The sequence below is a fragment of the Aptenodytes patagonicus genome, chromosome 1, assembly GCF_965638725.1.
Source record: "Aptenodytes patagonicus chromosome 1, bAptPat1.pri.cur, whole genome shotgun sequence".
NCBI lineage: Eukaryota > Metazoa > Chordata > Aves > Sphenisciformes > Spheniscidae > Aptenodytes > Aptenodytes patagonicus.
In genome coordinates, this window is record NC_134949.1 from 197,494,565 (window position 1) to 197,520,006 (window position 25,442).

At 37.4% G+C, this 25,442-nt stretch overlaps 1 protein-coding gene across 2 annotated transcripts in view; it reads right to left on the reverse strand.

Moving 5' to 3' along the window:
* The window catches only part of INTS6 (integrator complex subunit 6), a 46,422-nt gene that overhangs the window by 817 nt on the left and 20,163 nt on the right, over positions 1 to 25,442 (reverse strand). The window contains exons 5-18 of one of the 2 annotated variants that reach the window (XM_076364116.1): positions 25,032 to 25,121; positions 16,728 to 16,911; positions 15,591 to 15,716; positions 14,565 to 14,719; positions 11,526 to 11,678; positions 11,254 to 11,386; positions 10,640 to 10,734; positions 10,107 to 10,217; positions 8,273 to 8,488; positions 8,038 to 8,164; positions 6,611 to 6,753; positions 5,696 to 5,930; positions 4,568 to 4,939; positions 3,995 to 4,088 (exon numbers count right to left, since the gene is read on the reverse strand). In XM_076364116.1, the coding sequence (XP_076220231.1) occupies positions 3,995 to 4,088; positions 4,568 to 4,939; positions 5,696 to 5,930; positions 6,611 to 6,753; positions 8,038 to 8,164; positions 8,273 to 8,488; positions 10,107 to 10,217; positions 10,640 to 10,734; positions 11,254 to 11,386; positions 11,526 to 11,678; positions 14,565 to 14,719; positions 15,591 to 15,716; positions 16,728 to 16,911; positions 25,032 to 25,121 (2,234 nt within the window). The remainder of the gene's footprint in view (positions 1 to 3,994; positions 4,089 to 4,567; positions 4,940 to 5,695; positions 5,931 to 6,610; positions 6,754 to 8,037; positions 8,165 to 8,272; positions 8,489 to 10,106; positions 10,218 to 10,639; positions 10,735 to 11,253; positions 11,387 to 11,525; positions 11,679 to 14,564; positions 14,720 to 15,590; positions 15,717 to 16,727; positions 16,912 to 25,031; positions 25,122 to 25,442) is intronic. The other variant, XM_076364124.1, reaches the window with a different exon arrangement.

A 25,442-nucleotide genomic window follows, 5' to 3' on the forward strand; every position in this document is an offset into this window, starting at 1 on the left:
CTAGCACATTCCTGAACATCACTCAGCCCTCAGAAAGCCAGGAAAAAGAGTTGAGTGTTTGCTCTTTCCAGAAGTTTCTGAAGTACAGAAATAAAATGTATGCCAAAAGAACTATAATCCTAAAGCTGGCAACAGCTTTTAGGGATTATTTGCATGCCTTCATGGTGCATTCACAAAAGTTAAGTCAAGTTGGTAGTGGTGAAGGAATAGCATTACACAGTGCAGAGCAGATTTGCTGACAAGAAAATACAAATTAAAAGTTTGAGAAAGAAATTAAAGAAAATACAGATGTAATCCATACCTGGAGTGTCTGCAGTTCTATTCCATATTAATTACATAAATTTGAACAGCAGACCATTTTGTCACCTTTGCTTACAGCCCTGCCTCGGCGCACACACAGCTCCTTGCTGTTTCCAGCTAGCCCTCCCCTTGAGACATTTCTGCATCTGAGAAGCCACTTCTGACCAATGCTTTGACAGCCGTATGCATGCTCAAAGATAAGCAGCAATGAAAACATCACCCACTTTCTCCAGTCAGTACTATTCTGAACTATACACTCAGTTCAGTCCCATGACATTATAAAACCCTGGCAAAAGCCTTTAGTCCCGGCCAGGCCTCCCAGTCCATGTTCTTGGCTCACAGAAACATAGCACCTGCCCTAATTCCCAAACTACAGACTTCCCCACGACCCCAGCTTGACTATGGGGAAACAAGCTCCCATTCCCAACCACTTACTATCTCATTGAATACCCATGGCTCTGGGCCCTTACCCATCCTCCTCATCACAGTTCTCCTCAGTAACCCCACAGAAACCCCACACTTCAAGTACTGCTTCCCCTCCATTCTTCCTCACTGCTTTCACAACTGCTCCCTGCTTGTTGAAAAATATTAACCTGGGAAATAGATGATTATTCCTTCTCCTTCCCTCTAGTAAAAGTCAAATCGTTTAAGCTAATAGCAAAGTACTTTACTATAATATATCCTAGTGAAAATTTAACATGCTCATATTCTGTGCAAGTGACTGGGCAATGTTACTTTCCAGAATACCTTCAAGCCCCTCTGAAGCAGCTGTACAAGTTAACAGCAGACGTTTCCTAGAAACTTAAAACCTGGTGGAAGGTGGGGAAAAAACCACATTGCTAACTATTCTCACATTACTGTTGGCACAAGAATTCAGGTTTACAGTGCACTATGTCCAGTCCCTCAGTATATCTCACTGAAAGCTCTTTTCCAAACACTGAACCCTACAGCAAGCAATTTTTTTTCAAGGCAACAGAAAATTTACCATGTTGACCAATATTGTAATTAACAGAATTAAGCATTGACTCTAATTCAACTGTTCACTCTGCTAGGAAAGTTAGTACCCTTAAGAATAAAACTTCCTTGAGTAGCTCTAGCTATTGAGCATAAAGCTTTGTTATTATTTTGAAACTGGCTGTATTAATTCTTGCCAGCACTTTTATCACAAGTGGGTACTGCTCAGCATTTTGTCTAGGTACACACTTTGGGCTTTACTATGTGTATTAGTAGCTTAGTTAGTATTAGTAGCTCTTAGTTTGGAGAATAAATAAAAGGGAATTTAATTTCGCATACTGAGAAGTTGGTTGATTTGGAGAATTTGATCCATGTTTTGTCAGCTTTTGCTTGAGACTATTTAGCAGAGAATAAAAAAATCCCACTTATCCTTAGTGCTAGGACCATAAATGGATTGCTATGCCCATTCCAGAAATACTGAAGACCTCTCCACTACATCGGCTAATTTCTTTTAGCTCTTTCCTAAATAACTCCTCATTTTGTGCATCCAAAGTTATAGCCATCTATCAGGAAGTCACGTCTCGTGTTCAATAAGGACTCCTTGTAAGCACCAATGCTACATGCCCAGGCTGAGCCAAATGTGTATCACTAAGCATAAGAAAAGTCTTTGTCAGAATAGAAATAGCCAAGAATTTGAAATGGAGACGTGGTATCTCCTCATCCTTAATATTTCTACGATCAACTGGAAGAAAAAAAAAATCCATTGTCTACCCCACCTTGATTTCTGCCTCTCAAAAGTGATAGCTTTTCTGCTATCAGAAGAGGAACTGTAAGGCAGTCGGTTTCCAAAGGAAGCTGAAAACTGTGGATTGTTTTAGAAATCTTCTTCCCTCACAACTCTCTAGTGGATTAACCTCCAGAATTGAATGGGGACTGTTTTTAAACACACACTTTGTTGCTGAAATGCTCAAGAACTTTCTGAAGTCTGTGTTCAGAGTCAGAGCTCCTTGGAGCAGGGAAAGAGAGCAGGCATCCCAAATTTGAATTGCATTCTGTGGCACTGCAAAGACCAGCTATCAGTTAACAAAACAAGACTATCTTGACAACTCTGGAGAGCCTAGAGATGTTTCCTGCAGGGAGCAGGGAACCTTGATTAAATGTCATAGCTTGCCTGGATAAGGAAAGAAGCAGAGAACTGCATAGGGATTGTAGGCAGTGTTATCCAGGTGGATAGAATGACCACACTATAAAAATCTAACCTAGAAGAGAAGAGGAAGAAGAGAGATTAAGTTGTTCCTACACTCAAACCAATAAAAATTAAAGTTTAACAACAGTCGAGAAAAACAGAATTGCCAACTTTTTCCACCAGTAGATGCAGAAAACTGTTGGCTATGGTGAGAGACAGGATTTAATTCTGATGCATCCAACAGTAACACTCAACCACTGCCAAATTTCATAGGGAAAGAGTCAATTCAATATAACTGGAATAGAGAGGCTGCGCAACAGAACAGAGAATTACAGATGACCTAAAGAGCAATATTTTAGATGCACAAATATTCCAACCCCGCTAAGGGCTGCCACAGACTCCAGGAGCAACAGTATTGTTTTGGTGTACTGAGACAGTGAGGAAGCAAGTATAATCTACAGGCTACGGAACAGCTCTGACAGGTGATATAATAATAAAGACAAATCAAGCAAAAGCATGATGAAGTAATTGTTGCTATAGGAAGAGCATGATCTATATAAACCTATATGCCCCACTGTATTAGCAGTAGGAGGTTAGAGGAGCTGTATGAATGTCCAACGTTCAGCGTACCTTAAACTTTCAGCATGGTTTTATCCAAAAATTACTTTGATTTTTATTTAATCATAAAATTTGTTCAATAATGCCACAGGGAAAAAAGCTGACTACTACAAAAGCAGATTAGAGCAAAAAAATCAACTATTCTTTGAGGCTTCTGAAATAAACCTCAAAGTTAGATATATTTATGATCCAAGCAAGATGCTGGAATTATTAGTTCACTTCAAACACTATTGGTTCCAATCGTAATTACATGTTTCTGCTTTCTTTCCTCTTAGTAAACATGTAGAAGGCTAAGCAAGTACGGTCAGTCTAAGGATGCTGTAAGGAACAGTTTCTACCTGGATTAACAACACTGGGTTTAAATCCTCAGCACGTCTCTCTACTCCAGTGACAAACTACCTCCCATCTCCACAGCCTCAGACAGGACTACAATATCTCTGAAGGAAATAAATCTGAAGAGCAGAGACATATCTTTATGGAGCATACCTGGATCTCAAAACTATTTTTAGGACAAGATTTTGAGTTGATGCAGAACAATGAATTTCAACTGTTTCCGAAAGCCTCATCCACAGTAATATGCAGTTCCGTCAGTTTTTCAAATTAGCATGCTGTACGCTCACACTTGACCTTTGGAACTTGAGTGATTTTTCTAAAGTTACCTTCTCTTTCTATATCATTGTCCATCTACATTTATGGTGATCTGGCAGTTATAGCTGCTAACATTTTTAAGACAAAATCTGAGGCAAAAAGGTAAGCTTGTGCAAACAACACACATCAGGAAGTTTATGTGTTTCTATTTTTTTCTAGGGAATTATCTCCTTGCAGTGCAAAGCATTATGTAGCAAGTTTCAAACAAAGAACTGCATGGTTGTCAAGCAGTTACGTATGGCAGTACATGGTGCAGTTTTATAAGATTAATACAATTCAGTTACCTACCTTGAAGCTTCTTTAATAACATTTTGTAAAAATATCAGTCGGGTTTGTAAGCTTCCTTGTACATGCTTCAGTAAAAAGAAGATTCTTTCATACTCTTAAAGATAAAGAGAAGAGCAAAATCACAGTCACTTAAGAAATGCCTACACAGAGATCTGTTGTAATAGATCTGAGTGAAACCTGAGTGAAATGCAACAGATTTCATTAAGCTTTTGTAAGCTTTTAGGATATATCACCTATCAACCAGGCTTGTAGAAATGACATGCTGTTTAATGGAACACTAACATTAAAAAACACAGGATACTGCAGTTTAGGATATTACTGGAACACCTAACAAGCTAATTCTAATACTGATAATATAAAAAACATTATTTTCATGGACATTGATAGGTATAGCAATGTTTTAATCACTTATCTGGGAAATTTTTAGCAGAGGTTTTAAAACAAATCTTTCCAGCTTTAAATTTATTTTGCTTCAGTCTCATGGTTCAGTATTTTTCTAAAATAGTGATCTAATATGAATTCTTTGTCTAGCTCTTATGCCAATCATCTGAAAGAGAGATTTGGTATACTTACTCCTTCCTGGTTTTCGGATCTCTTTCATAATTTGTGCTCTTAGCTCTATATTAATTTCTCTGGAACTTCTGCAATGCACTGTTTTTTTCCCTTTGCTTGGTGAAGACATTGGCAAGTTCTCTTCGGTACTTTGTTCTTTACTACCTGATTCCTCATGATTCTCCAAAAACCCATCAACATTCAAGTTATTCCCTAAATGTTCATGGCCTACATCCTCTGTATGAGCTGCCGGTCGATCCAATGAATTGAATGGAGAAGAGGACATTGAAAACTCTGAATCTGCAGTATTCGGGAAAACATCTGACGAAAGTGGGTCTGTAACATGATTCTCAACCACATCATCCATTGTAACCTCATTATTTGTTTCTGATGCTGAGGAAAAAAAAAAAAAAAAAAAGACTGCACTTGCCACTTTCACATTCTTTATCATCTGATAGAAGTCAATGAGTCAGTTCAGTATTAAGCTCTTGTAAAGCTATGCTCCAGCCTGTATAGTCTGCTGTACAGGCTAGGCATTAGAAAACACGTTTGTGGGTTGCAACACTGAGCACATTACCGTATCTCCTGGCAATTAATGGCTTAAAAAAACCACAGGTATATTCTTTATATGGAAAGGGAAATTGCTATATGGACTACCATCAAAAGAAAAAGCACCTCTAAAATGTGCTTTTATGACATGCTTGTCTTTCCCCATTAAATTGATCTGACAAAGTTTACTTTAGTGCTGAACAATGAGCAAGACTTACACAGCACCTCAGCTCCAAGCTAAGGGAAGTGAATTCACTGCACTACAGCAAAATTCAAATTAACTTCACATTGTGATACTTTTGGAGCATCTGAATTCCCAGGCAAAGGAAGAACATCCTTCTGACTGTTTACGTTGTCTCCTCATTTAATACAGGAAATACATTGTTTATACTGGGAAGTTCATATGAAAGACTTCTGTCTGCAGGACTATATTAACTGTTTCTGTAATTAACCCCAGATGCACACTTAAATACTTCATTTTCAAAAAATGAGGGATAAAATTGCCATACTTGGGAAATCAGCCAATGGTATTTCTACATAAACAAGTTTTTTGCATAAATTAAAAAACAAACACTCTGAGGAAGATGAAGATTCACTTACTTTTGTGAATAGGAATAGGTTTAACAAGGTCAGGCTGTGCTTGTGTGATTGGTGTTGGTGGCCCTTTTCCTCCAATGTGGTTATTCACAACCGGAGGAGTTTGCGGTCGACCTCTGAGCAGGGGGGACATACAACGACGTCTTTTCGGAATCCCTTGCATATTTGGTTCTCCAGGTCTTTTATGTTTATTTTGAGGTCCTGATACAAATTCATCTGCTTCATCTATCATCATTCCCTGTAATTAATTTAACGGGGAAAATTCTTAAACTTTAAGCCAAAAACACAAAATACAAAATATAACGAATGCTTTGATGCTCTGATGATGTTTACCGCATATACAGCAACTATGTACTACATGCCATCATGCACTGAATTCTCAACCGTCAACCAAAGTAATACAGGAAAACCATACCAAATCCTTCCTAGACTAAACCAATATGCTTAAGGCCCTTACCCAACAGTCTGCCAAGTGAGGCAACTGAGTGGGCTGTCAAACTTCCTTTTCAGTAATTGCAAAATGACTCAAACATTTAAAAGAATAACTCTAAATGATATTGGTAACTTGGTCAAGTCCAAGACCGATTTGGACAAAAGGGAGAGTCCATGCTCTCAATGTTACCGGAAGCTTTTTATGGGGGAAGTTTGGTAAAGGAAGCATGATTAGGTATTAGCTACACTACAGTGACAAACGTATTTCATTTATAATACAATTCAGAGGCATAACACTGGTTTCCAATAAAGACTGCCCTCCATAGGATACTATTGATGGAAAAACATCCGAGGGACTTTCTTGTAAGCAGTGCTTTTCCAAATAATTCAAAGTGTTTCTCCGATACATTGCTCTTTGAATGGTCTAATCAGCAGCGCACACACTCACAACAGCACATTTTAAAAAAAGTGTTACAGAAAAGTCACCTTTTTGTCCAATTTGAATGGATTGCCAAATGTATGGAGCCTTCGTGGCTGATCAGGATCAAGCTCTCGGAGCGGAGAAGGTATTTGTTTCAGATACTCCTGGTAGTTTCCCATTTGTGCTATAGGTACACTGTGAACTTGATCTATCATAACAGAAGGGTTTATAAATATACGATACTGCTCACCTTATGAGAATTTAGTCTATATCCACCTCACACCTCCAGTTTTCAGTCTCTTATCAAATGCATTAACAAAATAGATGTGCAAAACTCACCATTATTCTTGCCTAACTAGTATTTATAATATCGTGTTTTGAGTGCAGAAGACTTGCTTAAATGAATCAGTATGTCTTGTGTATTTATCATTATGACACGGAAATAAGCAATAGTTGTCATGCATGGATGTTAGTTTTCCAGTGTGTCCCATAACTTTTCAACAGGGTAGATGGGTGAAAAAAATTGAGACTGGGAACAAATAACTAAAACATTACTACAAACAAAAGCTACATTAATGCAAAGTAGTAATGCCCTGCTGCATACAGCTTTGACGTAACTCTACCCAATTTTAGCTACCCAAAATTTAATTGTTGAGACTAGCATTTCCCCAAAGCAACGGTGATTTTTGACCATGGGAATCAAATAATTCTTAAAATCCATAGGACCCGATTCTAAACTTCTTATGGATTTAGTTAAAGTTGCCAAGCCTTTGATCAAGCAAAACATACAGTAGCAGAAATAGCAGGGAAAAAACCTAACATTAGTTTTCATGTGGTTTAACCCCCTCCCCAAAGAGCAACTTCTCTGCATTTCACATTACGTTATCACTTGATCACAGATGTTAATCTGACCTAAGTAGTGGCAGGACTAACGTAACATACACGTTCGCTTGCATTGCCCTTCTCATTTTCTCCACTTATTTCATCATCTTCTGTTTGTTAAGATGCCATAAAGCAGTGCCAGAAGACACAGTAGAAAGGTAAAGGAATAAATTAGCAGACTACTAAACTATTTGCTGTTGGCCTAAAGGGCAAAAGAATCACACTGGCAGCACCCAGTGAGCAAGCTTACTTTTCCACTTCTCACAATCCACTTATATGGAGAGAGATCACAATGTTCAGAACTGCCCTGTGATTTTTTTCTCAGATATATCATGAAAGTTGGGAAAAAACAGTGAACAAAAATCTTATGTAAAAGCCCAAGTCTCCTCATACGGACTAAAGGACAGAGCAGTGAATCTGCATCTTCTCTATCCTCACCATTTTTTCTTCCAGTAAGTTATTTAAGGAAAAACAAATCTAAAAGAACATGCAGTTTAATGGCAGCATCAGACATCCACTAAGTTTTAAAGAACTCCGCTATTTGTTACAGTCTTCATTTTTTTAGTACCAATCATACCATGGTTAGGCACAAAATAAACTGTAATCTAACCTTCATCTTGTCCTTTGAGGAACTTGCGAGTACTCTTCAGTAAATTAGATCTCATTCGCGTTAATTGATCCAAAAGATTTCTTCTGGGTATGTCATAAGCATTTCTAAAAGTCTGAGGTTTCAAATCCTATGGTTCCAGTAAATATAGTTCCAATTAATACCATGTATGAAACAATATCTAGCATTTCAATGGAAGTATATTGAAAATAACAACATTACACACAGTGGTGCTTACCTTATTCAGCAAAGCTATTTGGAACCCAGCATACTCCTTCATATTGAGGTCTAGAGGTCTATGAGGAATTTCCCCAGTAATCCCCTGTAGCAGATGTTGAAAATCGTTCCTATGTGCCATAGACAGGTTGTGTGATCTGCTTCTGACCTTAATTCCAGTCTCTTGCGCTACCTTTTTGCCTACAGAGCCAATGACTCTATCGGACTCTATTTTGGCCTTAATTTGAAATAAATAAATAAATAAAATTGACAATATGCTCTTAAAAGGATTAGTCAGACTTATTCATTTTAAATTCCTACCTAGAAGATTCAACAATGTGCTAATACACTATGACGACCATAACCAGGATGAGTGCTTAAGGAGTGCTTAATACATAACCACTTAATGCTTACTACAATTTTAAATATAGTGAACAGTTTGTGCCTAGGTCTTCTGCATATTTCTCCTCTGCTGCCCATTATGGTATCTAAGCACCAATATGCATGCAATGCTTTTATTTTCATAAAATGCCATAATTTAACTAGCAATTCTCTGCAAATCTATCTGTACTCACACAGACTGTTTTCTACAATAACAGCTAAACACTGTAACTCTCAAAAGACCGATTCTCTCACAACTATAGTTGCGATCAGTCACACAATGGTATCAACTTTTTAGAAGCTCAATACGAATAGTCATAACATCATGTATTTTATATTTATTAATAATACCGAATTCTGTTTGACTAGACAGACCTAACCCCCAATATTATGTTAGATTTGTACCAAAATTAAACATGCTCATAAACACCAGCTTTTTGGCAGAATACAGTTGAACAAAGAGCCAAAAGTAATTCAGTAATACACCTGACAATGTTGGTTTTGCAGTTTCACGTAAATTTGTAGGCTACTCAGAATTTGAATATGTACTTATTAAGAATACCAAGTCTCTACTGGCAGAGCCTTTCAGAAGTTAGAAAAGCTTTAAGTACAATTTGCATTTTAGGAGTCTAAGATGTCTAGGTTGAGAGATTAGTTCACTTCACAGAATACTCAGCAATATGACTGATTTAACAGGATATACTGTAAACTTCAAGAGGTTTGCTTCTTCAAACAATCATTTATATTAATTTTAAGAAAAAGCTGGTCCATAAGAACTCATTAGCTAAGTTACAAGTACTTGCACTACTGTTTCTTGAAGTTTCAAGCCTACTGCATTATTTAATATCTCGAACAAGAAAGCTTAACATGCACAGTTCAACAAAATAAGAGTGGAGGTAGCAGGGCAGAAATGCTTTAGGCTGGTGCAGGAGACTAGTCAAAGTTACGGGCACTATTCTGAACACAGACAACAATTTCAAAAGGTCACTTGCCACTTCTGTCTGTATCCTTATTTGAGATTCTGAATTATGTCAGTTTACTTTATATTTACTGAACACCTTCCATTTCATTTCACAAGCCAAAGAAAGGACACTTTCTGATTCAGATGTACAAAGTACAAATCTCTCTTTCCTGAAAAAATGCTAGAACATCTTTAATATCTAAGGTAAGACAACATGTTTTCTTTTGGACAAAAGTATGTTACTGTGCGTACAAGTAAAAATGCTCCTTAAATACAAAAAAATCTCAATTTGTACCTCCATATCTATCTTTATAGTCCAGTCTATAAAGTCTATATTTAAATGCCAAGTTTTCCTTCAATTAAGAAAACCAAAATGCTTTTTTGCTAATTGCTTATGGAAAGGTATTAACTTGATCTTTCTGCTCTTTTTTCCTTCAAAGCCATTGAACTTGAGTATTTTAAGATTATCCTGATATTAGAATAAGTTTTTACTGCTCTTTTGCTTCAACATTACCTGCTGACTCAACTTTTTGAGATATGAAATGACACTGTAACTAAGTCCATATTCCACATTGTCAGCTATAAGGTTTGGTGCTCCCATCATTCTCACAGCTTTCTTCAAAGGCTGAAACATGGAATATATTGTATAGTCATATTTAACTTTATAAGTGTTGTATACATACTTCAACTAACTGTATCCATTTCAAATAGACCCTGAGGTCCTCAAAGTTAGAAAAGAAAAACAAAGACTTTCAGGGCAGCATTTTTTTGTTGTTGTTTTAAAGCATTGTTCCATTCATACAGAATCAATTATTAACAGAAATATCATTTATATACGAGTCACAGCTGATGAAATTTTCATAACACTCAGGTCTCAAGCCTTCCCCAGGACTCCAGTGAAAACAGTAAGTATCATTATGCATGAAGTTTAGCTATTCTCTCTTAAATTAATACATATTCTACTTGAAATAGGGAATACACGCATAGTAGAAAGATAACTATAGTTACATAATAAAATAGAAATTTTAACACAGTAAGTCATCTTACCCCAAGATAATAAGGAGGCATTGTCTTCAAATAGCTTTCAAATGACTGTCGCCATTTCAACGTAGGTTTTGCCTTGTGTACTTTAAACAAGTCATCTGATGGTTATAAAAAGAAAAGACACAAAATGAAAGGCGTGTTTAGACAGCATTGCATCTTTTTTTCTAATAAAAGAAACTCTCAAAGAAATGCCAATTCCTCAATGCTTAAATTAATACATGTATTTTAAAATATATATAACTAAACTAAATATACACACACACAAGATTAATGCTGCAGCCAAAAGATGGAACCTGATAAATAATGTATCAAATTGAATTGGTAATTGAGACAACAGATTGGGAAAAATGGCTCCTAAAATAATGAAAGAAGTGAGACCAAAACATATCTGAAAGAATGATGATTAAGTAAATCATCTTACAGATTGAGTCTGAGTCATGAAGGTCAGCCAATTGGTGACAAGTGAAACAAGTTACTGATGACAAATACATTGCTCAACATGCTACCTTTCTACAGGTGTGTAATTAATAGCAGCACTAATTGCAGTAATCTATTTAGATGAGATCAATTTTTCAATTGCCTACCACCTAAGAAAATTTTTATGAAGTGGTATTTACCTAGCAGTGGAAGAAGGACTGGATAATTGTAAGGCATCACAAATAAATTCACACAATTCAGCGCTGTACTAGCTTTCAAGTAACCAAAAGGATGACCAAGTTCACTGTATTTTGCACTATTGCTCACATATACCTGCAATAAAACACATTATATTGTATGTAAATCCAAAATATTGTGTGCTAAAATTTTACATCCTATTTTGATTATAAAATAAAGTCTATGAAAAACAGCATTCTATAAATAACTTCAATTCAGCATGCACTCTACTTGCCTGCCAGCAGGTCTGGGGGGATTTTCTTTCCAGGATAAACTGGGTCAGTGGTGAAGGTTCTAACTCGTACTTATCAAAAGGCAGTTTGTCAATGACCATCGGTTCACAGTCAGTACAGGAAAATTTCACCACAGGATGAGATGTGCGAGGTGGCTAGACATAAGCATTCCACCGTTAATAAGTCTGCACAACGATTCAAATGCAATTGTGCTATGACAACTAAAGCAATACAGGTTCTTTGAAAACAGACATAATTAAGGAGCCTATTCAATACAGGATATTTATCATTAATGAGTCCTAAGCAATTACTTTATGATGTTAGCACTGTCTTAAAATCTGAAGGAATCTTATTTTCTAAATAAATGCCAATTATTTTACCTAGTAAGTCTAGAACAGTATGCAAGTAAAACTTCTTGCACATACACAAAAACTTTGCAAATGGAAGTAAATCCCAGTGGGGACAAAAAGAATCTTCAATGCTACTCTGGGGCACGCCCATTTTTATTCCCCACAGAAGCAGGCGCTGTACTTTTGCATTTGCTGACTTCCTCCAGCACTTTTCCTTCTTGGCAAATTTAACAGTTACAAAACTCAAACTGAATTATAATGACCAAGAGCAGCATGAATTCAGAAAAAAAACAAGCTTTAGAAGAACTCGCATGTTAACTAGGCCTGTGAAAAACTATTTCAATTCAAGCAATTTAAGTGTTTGGATTTTAATCTTTTTATTAATCACAGGGAAAAGGCCTTTGTGCCTCGAGTTTCAAGTATAAGTTAAGAACATATTTGAAATTTCTTTTGCTGAAAGGGAAAGCTGATTTTTTGTGTGTGATGAAAATAGGAGCTGTACACCTTCCACTGAAAGGTTTTCAGGAGAAGAATGTAAGCTCTTATACTTACCCTGAGCCTCCTCCAAGGCCACTAGAATCTGGGGAAGAGCTCAATTGGGAAGCCTCCTTCCATTTACTCTCTTTACAAGAAGGTAACTAATAAATACACAAGATGAACTAGGGAAACACAGGGTTTCTTGAACCTTCCTACCACCTCACCTTGAAAGTAATTTTTCTATGTCTATAAGCTCTAGCCTCTTCCTTTTAGGATGAGCCACCCAAATGTTATCTGCCCACAGAGCTGGTCTTGCCTTGAGCGTCTCCACTCTGAGGAAGGTCTACTGCCCAAGTGCACACAAAACAGGAGGCCCAATCAACTGAAGGAACTGCAATTCTCTTCAAAGATGATGCCTCCAATAAATAGTTGTGGTGGAGTTTTTGACCAAGCCATGAAGCAGTTATACTAGGAATAAAAAGGCTGCAAAAGAAGTTGAATGCTAAGACTTGAGAAGTCCAATAACTCTTGGCTGGACAGCAGAACTATTTTTACCTCAAAGCAGTGGGAAGGAGCAGCAATTTACATGTTGATCTGCCAATATAATTATCAGCAGACTTTCATATACATTTAAGAAAGCCTTGATAGTATCATTACCTACAGTACACGAAACAGTTGTTGGGGTAGGACTGCTTGAGACAACTCCATTGTGGATCAGGTAACAGGGAGGAAAAGAAAAATATCTAACTATGGACTCTTAAGTAGACAAGAGTTACAACATATGCTAAGTTTTAACACTGTATTTTCAGAACAGTAAGGAAACACAAGTCTTCAAACACTATCAGCAAACTCAGCTCCCCAACATTGCATAAAGAAGATTCAATGTGGAATTCCAATTGATGTCAACAGGAATTTAGCTGCAGATGCAATAATCCAGTGCTTTATGCAGTTATGAGAGCTATACATGCTACAACTGAGAGAAGAATTTTTTCTCATCTTCTCGCCATATCGGTAAGTCAACCTCATGTTTTTAGCAGATTTAGTTCAACAACTCTTCACTTGGCAAGATCTATTTTAGCAATCTCAATCAAGATGTGCAGTAGCAGACAAACTGTACTGACTCTATACAGTGAATGGAGGCAGATATGCTATTGATAGTGATTTTACAAGGAGTACACAGAACAGTTTTCCTACAGAGCAGCTTTTTAATATCCAGTACACAATGATATTTTGTTTTTTAAATGACTATAGAAGATTTACTTTTATTCATATATGCTAGCTTGCTTTGTAGTTCAGAAGGGCATCCACGTCCTTCAATGAGTGTGGCCACAGACGCCAGCAATATCAAACCTGTAAATATGACTAAAATTTCATACTTGTATCACTCCTCAGCAACCTGTATTTCAAAGGACTTTACATATTTTTCAAAGGAGATATAAATTTATGAAAAGTTAAATGAGTTTGCTAGTCAGTACACTAGTTTCAGATGAAAAAACCCCACAAAAATCATCATGAAATGTAGGGAACAATTACACAACTGCATTATTTCTACTTTAATGATTTTCAAGGATTAGCAGAAATACAAAAATACATTATGCTATACTAGTGATTAGTTCTCAGACCAAACAAAAGGCAGTGGCATACATTCTTTTATGAAAAAGAACAAATAAAATTAATTCTGTGGGTAGTATTTAAAAAAAACGAAGTGAGTTTCCCTACTTGGGATAAATTGAAGGTATGGCTACACTGAGCAACAGCAGATGAAATTACATTCACCTGCTAGAATGAAGACAGAACTATCACAAAGATTCAAAATTGGGAAGATCATACTATCTTCTATTAATACCATCTGCGAGGCAACAGAATTTCATAGTCTATTATCAAAGTGCTACCTTATTTCTGGTTTGATATTTTAACATTGTTCAAACAGAAACACTACATGCATGTACTAGGTCAACAAATAAATCTGTTACAGGCAGTTTCTTAAAGCTTCAAAGTTACTAAAAAGCAAACCCCATAGTATTATTTGCTCATCAGTAATTTATCTGAGATAACTGCAACACAGGCTTACATGTGTCATTCCTTCTTGGGTCACACTGCTTTACGGTTGCTACAATGAAGTACATATCTCAAGATTTAAAAAATCAGTGAATAGGAAATCCTGGAAATTCCCCCATGCACAAACCCTTTGCTTTATCTAACTTCAGTACGTACCAGCGTTGGAGAATTTTGATCTGGCCAAAAGGATTCAGGAACAGGCCAATGACCTATAGGAACCCCAGTTTTAGGGTTCGGTCTGACATAAATAAGTTTGTGACAGCTGTGCCAAGGTTGGGGTCCAAAGGGTCTAGATATATCCACCTGCCCATCTACAGAAGAAAAAGGCTTTATCAGTCAAAACACTGTTGAAACTCAAAAACAGTATTACACAACTTCTGTGAAGAGTTTAAGAACTATACCCGCAGGGAAGCTCTTCCTGCAGTTAATATTATTTCTAAGAATAGCAGATAATTGTCAGTAAGCATTTCTGCAAAAACCCAGAAACTATGAGAAACCAAATAAGCATTGAATGTTTACAGGATCAGAGCTGAGAAAGCCAATTATCTGGAGCCCTTCACAATAATCAGTTTCTTTCTCCTCCCATTGTTATTACCAGATAACCCTCAAATCTCCATGCACAAAAAAAAAAAGAGATATACACGACTAGCACTGCTGGACTAACTTTTTATTGCAGCAAAGCAGGATTAAAAAAATCCCACAAACGCTTCCCAGTAACATCCTAAGAGGGACCTAGCTAAGCCATTTAGAACAAGAAGTTAAGGCTGCACAGTCATATTTGCTATTTTAACTCTTAATGCAGCCACTTTACTACAGTAAACAAAAAAGAATAAGCGTATAAACCCACAGTATTTCCATATCAAGCTATTTACATTTCTAGCTGGTTGAAAACTACTGCTTAAAACTCATGAACCCATTTAACTATGCTTGACGTGAATAACTGCATTTAAGATTACCTGAGTAATATGACCAAATGTAAAGGTTTTACATACTGTCTAGCAGCTATAGCCAGTATTTTTAAAAAGTACAACAGAATTTCAGATGTAGCAGGTCCTTTTTGTAGTAATGACTTAAATTGCAACAGTTTTCCTTTTGTTTTGGCAACTATTACATTAAGTTCACTAAATTACATTGATAGTCATCCCTGCCATTTGATATCACAGTGTAAAAAATTTCAAGTACCATCAATTGGTGAGGGATCCGGTCCAGCTTTTTCAAAATTTATTACCACTCCACTTTGCACTTTTTGCACCAATGACTCAAGACACTGATTCAGCATTCTTGGAGAGCAGACACAATATGATCGACCTAGAACAAAACAGTCAAGATTGAGGTTTTTCAGTGTTTCTGCCCTTATTTCGACTTGGATCATTCAAAACTGTTCACCCACCACACACATTGATTTATGTATGGATCACTGACTTGAAGCTTCTCCCGAACACTCCTTCTTTGTTTAAGCAGCAAGGCAGCCTAGTGAAGCAGTGACAGTATTACATGCACCTCATTGGAAATGTTTGGGTTTTAGCCCCTTAATGACTTTAACTCAAATTCTTGGTTGCTTTCATGGAAAATGGGCTCCCCCTTGTGACAGACATCAACACTTAACTGTCCGAGAATTTCAGTCAAAGCGCTGTTAGTATAGCCTACATCACAGTCAGAAAGCAGTGGAATCAAATCCTTTTGGAATGCTTTTTAAATCCCTTTGTTTGCTTTCTATCACATCCTCTCTGATGCGTCAGAAGAATCATTATGTTTTTAATATGTAATAAAAAAACTTTTACAAACAAATTATAAAATTAATGCCTGAGTGATCTGCAATATAATTTCTAAGAGATTAAGAATATGAGTAATGATGGAGAGAAAAGTATCAGTTTTGCAGAATTATTATGCATTCTGCATTGCAGAAGTTCTGCATGCTCTGGAGGGAAAAAAACCAAACCAACCCATTTCCTTCACTTTTGGCTTCTTTAGATCAGAGCATGACAGGAATTTAGCAAAACTGTACTGCAGAACAGACTCAGTTCTTACAATTTCTAATTGCGATACCAAGATGCATTAGAAAAAAGTAAGTTTTCTCTTCTAAAAAAACTGCTAAAGAAAGTAGATTCACGCTCTTCCAAGATAGGTTACATTAAACTGTCTGTAGCTTTAATGCAATAAGTGTCTTTAGTTTTATTGTATCGGAGTTCTGAGTTTTTACAAGCAATATAAGACCTTAGAAATACTTATTCCACGACATGTACATGATTAATAGAGCTAAATTGAATTCATTTACATTTTCAAAAGTATTGACTTGTCAAAGGAAACCAGGGCACTCACCTCCCGTGACTTCACACATAGGTGTGATTGCAGAGTCATCCACCGGTACCCCTGTCATCTGCTCTGATTCTGGTGCTGTAATACCAGGCAAACGGAGAACCAAAGCAAATAACCTCTGATCCCATCGAAAGGGTTCCTTAGTCAATTCACTTCCAGGTAGAGGGGAATTGAGAGGTAAATGGAGCTGAAAATGAATTTAAATCTGTGAATATACTGCTTTAAAAAAAAAATATTCAGGTTACATAGTGATGGCAATTCACTCTATATAAACACACTTATAACCTCTCCACAGATATTTATAATTTGATTCAGGTACTGTACATTACAAGCAAAATACCCATCATTTAATCAACACTTCAAACATTTCAAGGCAACATGATGCATGAAGTTGAGAGTTACAAACCAAGTGGGAACAACCACTTTCTAAAACTGATCTAAACTTCAGAATCAATAGAATATTTTCTTTAGAATTTCAGCACTAAGAACTGCTTCACTGCAGCGTTCTTTTGTTCAAACAATTTTCTGCAGAGCAGGCCCATTCACAGCTCAGTCTTTTCCTCAATTCTTCAAGATAAAAAGCACAACTGAATGAAAAGGTAATGTTAATATAAGACTCCTGCAGAAGAAATATAGCTTGGGTATAGTTGTTCAAAAGTATCTAGCCGCCAGGACCACCTACTCCAAATAACTCAGCTTCAACAAGCGAACTAATGCGGTAGTTATGTTATAGAATCAGAAGGCAGAGATTTTACATAACTTGGCTATATCCCACAACTAAACTCATGCCTGTGCTTTAAGTGAAAAGAAGAGATTAAGATTAAAATCAACACTGAAATGCAAAGTGAGTTGTCACTTTTATCTAACAGATAACAATAGCCACAGCTCCACATACAAGGAAGAACTGCTTGCCATGTGCCATTGTGTTGCCTCTGTCTGGGAAGAACTAAACAGAAGTTTTAGTTCAAAATATTGAAGACACCATCCAGGGACATACAATACATGGGAGCATTTATTTTTGCTTTAATTCCCAGAAGAGACAGTAAAGAGATTCAAGTTTTAGGCTTCAAGCATGCTGCACTAAAGATACAGCAATGCTCAGGATATTATTTATTAACCACTACAGCAACAGCCAGAGAGACTAACAGAGTATCTAAAATTCCCAGGGTTCGCGGTAGTTTTATAACTAGTTAACTGAAACAAGAAGGGGGAAAAAAAAAAAAAAATCAATGCTTTAGCTTCTAAGGGACAGCACAAGGCATTCAGAACACTCTATCCTCTCTTTTTGCACCCAGATACCTCACACAGAGATTAGTGGGAAAAAGAAAGCTTATCAAAACTTTCAACTACAGAAGCCCTGAACAGATAGACTAGACTTTAACAAGTAATTACAAGTTTCAGAAAAATTTGATAGATCCCTGGCTGATGATACCACTGTCAGTACAAGCAAAATTCTCATTTCATCTGCAGCATTGCAGCCATAACACAGAAAAAAAAAAAAAATCCCCAAAGCAATGACTCAAGTGGCTAAACAGTTCCATTACCTAGCCAAATACAAGGTTTAAGCCCAAAAGCTGAAGCAAACTCAACAGTTTCTCAAACACTTCCCTTCTCATGCAGCATTCAAAAAAATCCCAATTCTCAAACTCAACTCTATGTCAGCAAAGGAAAATACTAGTCTGTTCCAAAACTTGATGCAAGTCCACAAAAGCACCCACGACAAATTGGCTTCATTTTTAGTTCATAGTGGTTAGTTAAGGAGTTTGCAACAAGCCGTTGAAAAAGTTTTTTTGTTTGCTTGTTTTTAAGAGATGATCTTCAAAGCATTAAACCTAACTTCCAAACCAGAAACCTCAGCTATTTCTATTTACATAATTGCAAGCATCTCATATTGGGAAAAATACCTGTCTTCGTGTTTGAAAAATAATCAATTTATGGATACAATCTCAAAGCCAGGAACAAACACGACAAACCCACTCTCATAACATGTGAGCAAGAATCAGAACACTTTGGACTTTTCAGCACACCTGATGCTTCCTCCTGAATTTCTGCTTTTGCTGATGCAAGCAGAGAGCACATGTGAGAAGAGCACTGTTTTCCCCAAACATTTCACGTGAAATTGGTCAGAGGGCACTCAGCTATGTACCTGGTTTATTACTGATTCACATGCATGTCTTTCCCCTTTTCACACAAAAAGCCAGCAATGCCTGCCTGGCAAAGGAAACTCAGTTAAAAGAACAGCCACATCCTTAGTAAACAGCCTAGAATCTTGACTGTAAGAGGACTCAATTGCAAGCACTACACCGTGCTCACTTGAGGCTATTATTAAGGAATGCCATTCACCAAACCTTCCTACTTAGATCTGACTGAATAGAAGATTTACTAGCTCTGAAGGGTAAATTTCATCTGCAAAATACACCTATGTAACAGCACTGTTTTTCTTCAGGCAGTGTATATATATAAAAATATATGTATCAAAAAAAAGTGTAAGTATCCCATTCGACCCTGCACCAACACTATCCTGAGTTCAGTTTATCTCAAACTACAACCTTTCTTTGGCTCAGCTAGTTATATTGAGAGAACCCCAAAACCTAACAGCACTCTGGAGCAGGCCATTGCATTATGTACATATTACTCTCAGAAATATATTCAAACTGTAAGATGACATGCAAAGCCATCAGCAGCAAGTCACATGTCCTCACTTTCTTCTTCACAGTTTAATTCCAGTTAAATTTAACATCCATGTTACTGGAGAAGTTATAGATTCAAACGAGGCCTCATTCACCACAGATATTAGTAACTTGGTCTTCTCACCTCCAGTTACTTTTTTTTTAAACTGGTATTGTATTACCATAGCAACTGCATACCTAGCAGAAAATAAGATGGGCCTAGAAATGTACATCCTGCATTTCATTTCTCTTTCCCCACGCATATTTCATTACGAAGGCATGCACATCTTTTTCTCTTTGTCCTTCATATTGGTTGTTGAGAAGAAGATAGACTGAACAATTTAAAGGGAGATTATTTACCAGCAATGGTCTTCAACATGCTGTCTATATATAATCACACACAAGTGTCCTCCCAGCTTAGTACTAAAAAACAGCTGTTTTGTCTCAACACTAGTTTGTAGGAGCACACACAAACCCTGCCACTCCCAAGTGCCATAATGCTACAATAAGATTGCAGTGTGTGCCTTATGCCCCTCTTCCCTGCTTTTAAATCCACTAAAATGTTCAAGAACTGAGAGGGGGTGGAGGACAACCTGTTACTGAAGAGATCTTAAAGAACCCTGTTATTGGTGAGTAGGTCTTTTGTTAATTCTGAGTATTTGTTTCTACATACATTTATGCAATCGTAAGAAGCAGCACAGTCTGAAATCCTTAAAAAACATCAGAGGATCCTAGAGACGCTGGGCTGAATACAAGCTAGATCAGCATTAGAGAATTCTGCAGTGGCATGGTAGTTGGTGAAAGAGTGCAATGCTCTTCTGGCAATGACTGCACATACAGGCTCATACATTACAATGGGCAGCACTAGCACTGCTTAAGCTTTAGTACCCAGGTAATTACAGGCAGCTCCATGTTGGGAAATCTCATAAAAGGTTGTTACACGATTAGGTACTCAATAAAAATACTCATACAGAGACAGTCAACTTCTTTGTCTTTTTGTATCTAAAAAAAATCTTAGGGAAAAAAAAAGATTCTATCTGCAAGTAACCTTCCTTGCAGGCTTTTCTGGTACCCATAAAAAGACCAGACACATCTAACACTCCAAGCAAATGCAGCATTTCATCCTTAGAGGACTGAAGGACTAAGGATGGGCAAGAAGATTCAAGCCCACCTGAGCAAACAAGCCCCTGATAGACTGAGAAAGTCAACTTAGAGTTAACAACAGGTTTACGTTTTCCTATCTTTTTCCATCCAATCGTATGCAGTTATAACACAGAGATAGAAAGCCACTAATTGTTCTTCCACAGGAAATAACTTAAGATCACAGAGAGACAGCAGGTCAACTGACACACCATCTCAACGACATGATATACTTGGCCACTCTGACGTTAGCATTAACCATGAGCAAGTGCACTCTGAGCTGATAGTTACACAGAATTCACACATCAAGAGCTTCTGGGGCTCAGTGCCAAATACTGTGATCCTGGCAACTGCTGCTAACAGGAATAACATGGATAAGGGAGGATGGGAACATCTATCTAATGAGATCTGCCCCATATTTCTTACAGAATTTTTTCAGAAATCAAGATTTTTAGCTGGAGGAACTACGATTAAAAATATTATGGAGCATTTACAGTTCCTGATTACTCTTGAAAGTAAGCAGGACCTTGCCACTTGTTACAGTTATTACAGCAGGGATGCAAGATGATCAACCCTGGGAAAGATCAATGTGACAATGTCAAACAGTTCTGGGATGAGGAGTGGAAAAAAAAAAAATAAAAATCATTGATTCCTCCTGTAAGAGTCTCTTATAACTGGAAGATCAGAAGAATGACAACATACAGAAGCCAAGCAGCATTGCTCATGCTTTTTGTTTGCATAATCATTCATCAGAACATATCAATTGGTCAATAACCCAGTTTCAGTCTTGCGAACAGGAGTTTAATGCTTCCTCTTAAAACAGAGGGTATGTAGAAGGCAGACAAGGGAAGGTAGCCCAGCAGCTGCAAAACTGGAGGGCTATGACATTTTATTTCATAATATAAAGAGGAATAAGAAATCCCCTCAAGCAATTAAACACTTGTTAAAGGAAAGATCAGGAAAGGGCTAAGACCAAATTTGAGGGATCAGGCCAGAAGTGAAAGCCACCCCAAGAGGAATCCATAGCATGAGACCAATAATTAATGATGGTATTCCAGCAGTATGAGCCCATCCCCTCCTCAAATTATGACTGGGACAAGTGAATCCAGGGAAGAATCTGGTCAACAAGCCATGCTGGACTTAGAACTGACGCTGGCACTCTTCAGTACATCGGCACTGGTGCATTACAAGTCAGTGCCAGAAGGGACAGCACTGAAAATCCTATTAACTTGTGCTGGTGGAGATTATAATTGCATAGACTGCATCATTTCTGTCTTCAGTCTGAGGAACCACATCCGTCAGAGACGAGGTAGTGCTGAATGGGTAAGGCTCTTTATCTGCAAAACCCATATTAAATTCCACAAAGGAACAGGACATCTGAAGAATTCAGCAAGAGCTCTGAAACAGGGTTTAAGCTTGACTGCTTCACACTAGGGCAAATGACAGTGTTCCCATAGTGATAAAGCTGATTTCATTGGCAAGAATGCAAATGTTCATCTGAATGACAAAGCTTTGAGAAAACTTGCCTTCAGGTTCCATGCTGGCTTCACAGGCTTTCCAAAACCAACGTTCTGTCGGTTCTCTTGTACCCTTGGTTTTAAAAGAACCAAAAATATACTGCCTTAGTCCATGATAAGGACTTTACACAGGAAGTAAAACACTGTTGTCATAGCCAGTGGGATATGATCACTTCCAACACCAACTCTGAAAAGCCTCTCCAAAGTCAAACCCAAAGAACAGAAAAGACATTTGAAAGTGACCAAAAAGCTTTGTTATTGAACAGAAGAGCAACAACAGACTTCCATATCTCCAGGGTGCTGTTGCTGTATTAATTCTGCTTCATTTCTGCATGTCCAACTTGAGACGTAACTGTAAAGGATGCTGCTCAAGCTACACTAAGAAAAATTCTGATCAATAGGACACATGTTGACAAAAGCAAAAGATCATCCCTGAAAGACAGAAGCACCCTTGGAGGCTTTGTTCCCCTGCTCTTTGATAGTGTTAAGGATGTTCCTACTGGTACAGCTATGGCAAAAGAGAGGAAAAAAAAAATCACATCCATTGCTAGGTATGAAATATATACCCTGTAAATACATATGGAAGAGCACTCAAAGAAACTTGCATTTTGTCTTGAAGGAAGTAAGAGCAGTGGTCACTTTCAGTTCCTCCAGAAGGCAATGACTTTAAATTTGCTCATTTACCAAGAAATCATTAGTTCACTATCATTAGTAGAGCAGATTCTGCATCTCTATAATGTAGTTTAACAATCATCAAATCATGTGTCAAATTTGGCCCAACGTCACAATCATGACACTAAAACTCTGGACTTACTGCACACTTATCAGTCGGCACCGCCCATGAGCCAAGCCTAAATTTAGTTGATTAAAGCAGCCACCAGAAAACCCATTTCCTCAACATAAGTTACAACAGTTTAAAGATGTGAATGTGTGACCAAATGGTTGCCTGACCGTAAGATGATGTCTTCTTGTGAAGACTAAGGTGAAAAAGTTGTACACACATTTGAAGGAAAAGGAACACAAAAAACTTGCTGGCTATAAAAAATCCTGGCTCCTGCCATAAGAAAAAGATCTCATGACAGCCAATAGAGCTTTCTTATCTAAATCATTTTGGATAAATGGACAAGATGAAAGGAAATGTCATGTAGAATCACAGAACTGCATACATTAGAAAGGACATGTAAAGGTTATACAGTCCAGAGCCTTCCGATTGCTCAGGGCCTTGTCCAACTCAGTTTTGAGCATCTCAGATAATGGAGATCTCAACCACTGAACAACCTATGCCAGTGTTCAATCACCCACACAGTTAAAATTTTTCTTGATATCCGATCAGAATTTTCCAAGGTACAATTTGCAGCTGTTGCCTCTCACCTCATCCCTGTGCACCTCTAAGAAAAGCCAGGTTCCCTCGTCCATTAAGTTGTTGCAGATGGTGGTAAGACACCCCCCCACCCTCACAGGTTTCTCTTCTAAAGGCTGAACAAACCCAGTTCTCAGCCGCTACCCATATGTCATTTGCTTCACCCCCTGAGCAACTTGGTGTCCCTCACTCCAGAATGTCAATGTCACACTTTACAAGTTAGTCATCTGTCAGCAGAGAAGTTGCTTCTCCTCAAGATAAGACTTACACAGCTAAGTGATTACGCAATTAGCTCTTAAAAAGCCCCCAACAAAACAGTATTCTGCCAACAGCACTAAATGTTGTAGAAGGCTCTAAAAGTGTCACACTATCCTCTGTTTAATTAACACTTGCTCACTGACAATCACTGTAAATATGAGGCTGGTATTCTATTCAGTATTTTGGACCACACCCAATCAATCACTAGATTAAGCTGAAAAATAGCTTATTGGGTAAAAAAATATGATGAAAGTGAGGTTTTATAGAGACAACCTACTTGGTATCACGGATCCAGGCATTCCCTTTCAGTTACTGGCTATGGCTATTTGTTAGTAGTCCACATAGAATTATGAGGTCATTCAACTTTCTTCCTCTAAGTCAGATACATTACAAAAACACTCAAATACCACTTTCCATACAAAAAACTTCTGTAAGTGCTGTAAGAATGTGATATAATAGAGTATTAGGAGAAATTGGAGTAACTAATGAACAGCGATGTATGACAAGTTAATCTGCATAGTCAAATGTGGTGTACCACATGGAAAAGTCTGAATCCTTCCCTTAAGCTTTAGAATAGACCTTTGGATATTAACCTTTTCCCTGAAAAGGGAATGAACTTAGGGATTTCTTTTTGTTATTGTTTGGGTTTTTTTACTACTGCATGGAATGGGCATTGAGCTGGTCAGACCAACCCTATCCCTAGTGACCTCTTCCATCTTTTTGAGGAAAGAATTCAAAATGGCCAGTAAGTTAAAACAGTTCAGTGCCTCAGCATTTGCTATAGCTCTGAGTCTGCCAGATGTCTGAGCAGGTACTCCAGTATATTAAGATCTGGTGTTTTAAACTGCTCTACAGATTTAATTTGAAATACATTTCTTCAGCCCTTATCTTGGATTATAAGGACACTACTGATTTGATTATAATCACTGTAAGAGCCCAGTGTGAAAGAAGTACGTATTTCACATACTCCCTAGTGGCCACATCCCTTGGGAAATCACTACGTTAATTTGGGTCTATGCATAAAGAATTTATATCTAGACCAGTTAAACACATACACGCTTTACAGAAACCAATTTCTTCTGCTGACATATTTGAAAAGCCATGAACTCCCTGGATAGAAATAGCGAACTAAGTCTACTAAACAGACCAACAGTTGTACTATATGCTTCTGTCATGTGTGACAAGGAAGGAGAGCTATTCAGATTTTTGTAGTACTATTACATAAAATTACCTCAAATTAAAACACATGCAAGTTTAAGCTATTAATGAGCATACTTTAGAGGAGTCATTTATGCTCCTACTGTAAACAGTATTCTAACACAACATTTAGTACACATCATTGTAAACAGAGGTCAGATCTTACCTCCTCCTGTATCCCACTGGTAGTTGTCAATTTACTTCCATCAGTAACTGTTATAATTATTGCTGGCTCCAGAAAAAAGGGGTTTCGTCCCTAAGGGGAAAAAAGCAATTTCATTTAAAATGCTGTAACAAATTCGCAGGCTTCTGTTCAGTCATTAAACGGCCACTGATAACCTACCGACAAAACAATGATGCCTGAGGTATTTATTCTCATGTACTATATAGTACAGTGCTATGGGTTTTTGAGTCTTTTTGCAGTTAGGCCATGTAAAGCTACACACTTAATATATCTGTATTCAATAAATGCATACAAAAATATGGCAAAAATGGTTAACATAGGACTTCAAGAACAATGTGTACTGCAGTATTCTGACAAACTAGCAGCTGTTTAGAGGAGCAACTGCCTCTTCAA